Source organism: Octodon degus, unplaced genomic scaffold (assembly GCF_000260255.1).
Source record: "Octodon degus isolate 3935 unplaced genomic scaffold, OctDeg1.0 scaffold00122, whole genome shotgun sequence".
Taxonomy (NCBI): Eukaryota; Metazoa; Chordata; class Mammalia; order Rodentia; family Octodontidae; genus Octodon; species Octodon degus.
This window is the reverse complement of record NW_004524698.1, coordinates 2,648,214-2,654,213: the sequence shown is the minus strand read 5'-3', so window position 1 is coordinate 2,654,213 and position 6,000 is coordinate 2,648,214. Positions and strand designations below refer to the sequence as shown.

At 38.3% G+C, this 6,000-nt stretch overlaps 1 protein-coding gene across 1 annotated transcript in view; it reads right to left on the bottom strand.

Annotated features, from left to right (window-relative positions):
- The window catches only part of Cpb2 (carboxypeptidase B2), a 57,266-nt gene that overhangs the window by 6,461 nt on the left and 44,805 nt on the right, over positions 1-6,000 (bottom strand). The window contains exons 9-10 of the mRNA XM_004640264.2: positions 2,780-2,982; positions 778-865 (exon numbers count right to left, since the gene is read on the bottom strand). Coding sequence (XP_004640321.1) covers positions 778-865; positions 2,780-2,982 — 291 coding nt within the window. The remainder of the gene's footprint in view (positions 1-777; positions 866-2,779; positions 2,983-6,000) is intronic.

The following is a 6,000-nucleotide window of genomic DNA, read 5'->3' as shown; positions in this document are numbered from 1 at the left end:
GTCAGGGTGAGAATCTTTCCAATTAACTGGTAGATTAAAAAATCTTCTGAAGATTCTCAGGATCATTGCCTTGCTCATCTTTTACATATAACTGTATGACTTGACATTGTCATGTTTCCTAGCTTTTCTCCTTTCCCTCTCTTGATTAGTTAGTCCTTGAGATCCTGCTTTCCTAGGCTCTTGTTAAAAGCACCTAAAACAAATGGAATTCCCTAGATTTTTATAGTATAGACTCTTCTGCATTTTTGGCCCCAGGAACTGTTTTGTGAAAGACAGTGTTTCTACTGACAAAGGGATGGGACAGACTGCTCAGGATTGAATTCTCTTATGGAGTATACAACCTAGATCCCTTTCATAGGCAGGTCACAGTTGTGTTTACCCTGTGAGCATCTATTGCCACTGCTGATCCAACAGGAGGCAAAGTAGAGGCAATAATGCAAGTGGTTGGGGGTGGGGACAGCTGTAAAGCAAACCACACTCTGCAATACTTGCTGTACAATTGACCTGTTATGACATTTTCTTCTTAACTAGTGTGATGCCAACTCTGTAATCCCTACTCTATAGTGGCAAACGTAATTTCTTAAATACGATGTTGGCTTCTTTTTAGTGTAGTTATGTGTTAATGCAGTTTTGTTCAGCACAATTACAGCTATTATGCTTCTACTTCTAGTTGTTATAATTGTTTTGTTTTACATTTCACCTTGTTTAGATACTAACATTAAACCTACATAGAAAAACTGAATAAAGTTCTCCAAAATCTTAAAAAGAAATACTTACATAAAGACTCTGAGCCACTGCCATGTGTATACTTGGTATTTTTATGAATACTCTCAATAGCACGAACTGCTGCACCAGCCACTAGAGACTAAAAGCAATAGGATATAGAATTTAAGTTAATGTGCAGCTTTAAAGCAGGACAGGGAGATGTTCTGTAAAACAATTACATTAATTGAATAAAAGTGTGTATGTGAAAAACCTAGAGTTATCCAAAAAGGAAATGAATGCATTAAAAATGTTTTAACTTTATAGCAATCACAAATGGTTGGTTTTAAAAATAAACTCTTCCACACATTGAAACTTTTTGTGTTTTAATTTGTGCCCAAAAAATTCTTGCATGGCTTTTCAGGATCCAGGCTTAGACTTATTTCATTTCTAGACAAAATTATCATCAAGGGGGCCAGGGAGATGGCTCAGTGGAATAAGCGCTTGCCTGGCAAAATTATCATCAAACTTCATATATATATATATATATATATATATATATATATATATATATATCATGCATGGTGCATTTCTCAGTCTTCACAAACTGTATTTTCTTCTTATTTAAAATGTCTAATGACTTCCAAAGACTCACAAATGAGATAATGCTCCCAGTAAGTGATAGGATAATAACTAAGGTTACTAAGCTGGACTACATTTGGTTCTAGCTTATGAAGATCTTTTCTGAAGTTCCCACTTGACCCAGAAATTGAAACTAGCCTCATATTTATCAGTATCTCCCTCTGGAGAAATCCAAAAGAGTGGTATTTTTATCCTTGTATATGATACTGACTTGTATGTGATACTGAGTTGTACCTGTGTCCAAAACCTACATTTTAATGGACCCAATTGCCCATAAAATGAAATACAAATTCCTTCTGGCGTTTAACTCCCTTCACAAGGTGGCTGTGCCTACTTTCTGATGATGTGCCCCCCACTCCTACACTCTCCTAGTCCACTGGGCAAGATTCCTGTGCGTGTTGCCACCTTTTCTACTTAGAAGCTCATCTGTTCCCTCTGAGTACAGAGAACTCTTTCAAAACTGCCTAAAATGGTGTCTGTCCTTGATGTCAACTGTATTTTATTATTCTTGTTTCTTTGCAGTATGTGTTCTCTTATGTAGCAGTTGATACGTTGTGTCAACTTGGCTGAATCTGCTCAGCACAGTTCTGGGCTGTAGAGGGCCTGCCCTGGGGCCAGACTGGGCTGCCCCAGAGTGACTCAGCACAAAAAATGTATATAAAGGAGTTGAAAGAGGCTTCACTGCCTGCTCTGCCCCACTTCCTCGTAGAAGTCCCAGACTTAGCTGCTGCTCCTCCTCTTCTCTTCATTGTTTTCTGCCCCTGACACGAACTGCTGCCATTTGCCTTGGTGCCAGCTGAGTATGGACTGAAACCTCCACAAACTGTGAGCTAAATAAACCTTTCCTTCCTTAATTTTGAGTGCTGGATATTTGTCCCAGCAAGGAGTAAAAAGTAACTAAGACACCTTAATAGACAGTGAACCCCTCAAAAGATGAAGTTACTGCAGCCCCTCATTTATCACAGATGTTCCCTCTGATATAGTTAGAGGCTGCCCATTACCATCCCAGCCACCATTATGATCCACTCCTGGGCTGTGTTGGTTTAGTAAGAGTGTATGTTACTGTACTCTATTTGTGATGCTTGTTCTGGGGATTGAATTCAGGGTCTCGTGCATGCCAGGCAAGCACTCTGTCAATCAAAGCAGCATGTTCCCACACCTGTGTGGATCGTCTTTGAACTTCCTATATCCCATGACATTCTAAAAATACAGAAAATTTTACAAAAAAACAACTCTTGCTTTGGTGAAGTTCTAAAACTCCATCTGCTGAATCCAGTGAATCCTGACCTTGGGGTGATTTCACAGAGTTAGACCACAGCACAAAATATATTTGTCATGCTGAAGAGAAAAGTTTTTTTCCATTGATTTTGTTTCTAGTACTAAGTATTATTTTATTTCTTAAATATAATGAGGAAAATAATTAAGTAGGACTTACCAGTTCCTCATGATCTTTGCTTTTGCTTCTGTTATAAGAATATGGGAATATAATCTGCTGGGAGTATGAATGCATGCTGATATAAGCTTTAATATGGTTAATATTTTTTCTCAAAAAATCTGCCACCGCCTTTACTTCTGGTTCTGATTCAGGATAAGGTCCACAGTAGGTTTCAGAGCATGAGAAACTTGATGCACCTTCCTCTGTAGTGAAATTGATAAAGGAGAATTTTAAGAAAATGTACTATCTGATTTCTGATTTCACTGACACTATATTCTCCTAGGGTCTATGACACAGAATTTTTAGGTGAATGGGTTAGGGAGAGGTCTGAAAAGAGAATAATATTCATGTACAGAAATGTTGCTCATATTTCTTTTGAAACCAAATATTTACATATGTAATATACCACATGCTTGTCTTTCTAGACCTTGTCTCCCTTGCTGCCTAGGGGCAGCTGTTTTGCAACCTTGAGAAAACAATGGAAGTCTCAGAGACGCCAGTTCTTCCAAAGTTTTGGTTAGGTGAGGAAAAGTAAATCACATTTGCTTTTAATCAACTGTAAATTTGTTTTTTCTAATATTTGCAGTTTTAAATTTACTAAGTATATAAACCATAAAAGAGCCTCACTTGGTAACTCAGAATATGCAAGACCACCTCCTATGTTACTTTAACTTGCTAGATGGTTTAGTAAATAAATGAAATAGTGATATTTGGTGCCATGACAATGTTCATTCATTCTTTTGTGAGATCATAGTATACCTCAGCTCTTGCCTCTCAACTCTTTTCCCTTTCTCCCTAACTCACATAAGTAGAGTCCCAGGGAGTCACAATTAAATTAGAGGATTAGTCCCTCTTAGAAACAATTGAAGTTCCAGAATTGCATCTTTAATTTGTGTTCTGCTAATTGGAATCCCTTCAATGATAATTTGAAACTAAGGCTAGAGTCTACTCTCAGTCTAACTACTCCCTTGCATGTAAAAAAGATAATAGCTCTGCTACCAGCAGACACCTACAGAACACTGGATGTATTTCAAGAGCATCACTAATATTTGGGCAATATTTGAGTTGTTCCTCAGAACAACTGTATGAACTACATTGTGTTATTTTCAGATTTGCAAATACCACTGTTGGGGGTAGCCATCCATCACAATAAAAAATTATACAGCATAATGTCAAGTATCAATCACATCACTAGATTCAATTTACCATTTTTAGCTACATGATCTTGGTTTACTTTCTTGAACCTACCCAAACCCCAATTTTCTTATCTGCAAAATGAGAGAAATTATACATTAAATGAGGATTAAAGGGGAATACAATGATCTAATGCATACAAAGTGCTATAAAAAATCCTGGCGTACAATATGTGTTCTATTACTGTTGCTGTCTGTGGTGGTTGATACATTGTGTCAACTTGAGATGTTGGAAGCTTGGCTGGATCATCTTGATGCTCCCCAGCCTGGGCGTGGGAGGACCCCCTAGAGTGACTGAGCACAAAAAGGGTACATAAAGGGGTTAAAGAAAGCTTAAAGAAAGCTTCTGCGCCTCCCCACTTCCTTGGAGGAGCTCGGATCTTCTCGGATCATCTTCGCAGTCAGCATGTAGGAAGTGAGAGAAGCTTGACAGATGTTGCAGCTGCCGCTCCTCTTCTGCTGTTTGTTGTTTTCTGCCACCATGCACTGCTGCCATCTGCCTTCGAGCCAACAGAGTATGGACTGAAACCTCTACTAACTGTGAGCTAAATAACAACCTTTTCTTCCTTCATTTTGAGTGTCAGGTATTTATCCCAGCAATGAGTGAAAACTAACCGAGACACTGTCCATTATCATCATCCCTTCCAGACTTGTCATACCCCAAATTCCATAGGAATACTGAAAATTTGCAAATTAGTTTAATTGAGAAAGTAAAGAGCAGAAGACAGATCTTAAGATAAGGGAATAGCAGAAAAGAATCCAAATTACCTAAAAATAAACTCACTGGGGCCATACCTATAGAATGGGCTAATATCCTTCTTCTAGAATGGGTAGGCCACCTTCTCATGGGGTTTATGCCCCTGTAAGAAAAGTATGTTTCAGGGCCTGTGATATAGCTCAGCAGACTAAGCACCTGCTTAGGCCATTTCAGGGACTGGGGTTCAATCCTTAGTACCACACACCATATGGCCCCCAACCCAAGCCCACTGAGCTGGCCACTAAGACCAGGCATGATAGTGGTGCCTGCCTGGAATCCCAGTGCTGGGGAGGCTGAAAACAGGAGGATCACTATGAGTCTGAGCTGAGTAGTGAGACCCTGTACCAAATACATTTTTAAAAAGGGTACTAGGGAGTGTAAATGATTGCAAAGACACAAGGTTCAGTTTTCAGTATGGCAGAAAGACAGAAAAAAAAGAGAAGATTTAAATATTTCTTATTGTCTTATTTACATTGTACTGAAAAGATGTTTGGGCATATGGTTTAAAAAGAGTTCCTTATAATTATGTCTTGTTTTATTGGATATTCTCTTGGCTATCCATGTTTGCTACTTCTGTTTCCTTTTTAACTCTTGAATGACATAATAGTAAGCAGGAAGTAAGATATTTCTTAATGAGAATAACAGTATATTTTAAGCAACTGACTATTCAAACTACAGAATACTGATTTCAACATGAAAAGTGAATTGAACACCAAAAAGCTTGAAAATAAAAAGCTTTAAAGGGAACTGACAAAAAGTAATTGTCAGGTGCAGGCTTATTCCAATACATTTGGAGTCAACCTGAGTTTATATTCCAGCTCTGCCACTTCTTAGGAATGTGTCTCTGACCATGGGAATTGCTGTGGTTTGTGTTCTCTGAAATACCTGTTGAAATTTAACCCTCATTATGAGACATCAAAGGTGGAGCCACATGGGACATTTAAGATATGATTGGGGTCTGCTCTCAAGAATGAGTTGATCCATTCATGTGATGAATGAGTTAGTGGGTTATCTTGGGGTGGGTGTATACTGAAAGCTAACTTGGCTCCTTTTTCTTCACAGCCCCTCTCGCATTTGTTATTGGTTGACTTCTTAATGTCAGCCATTCTTTCTGGGGTGAGATGGAATCTCAATGTTGTTTTAATTTGTGTTTCTCAATGGACCAAAGATGTTGAACACTTTTTTATGTATTTACTTGTCATTTGTATTTCTTCCTCTGAGAAGCTTATATTCATCTCAGATGCCCATTTTTGTATTGGGTCTTTGAATTT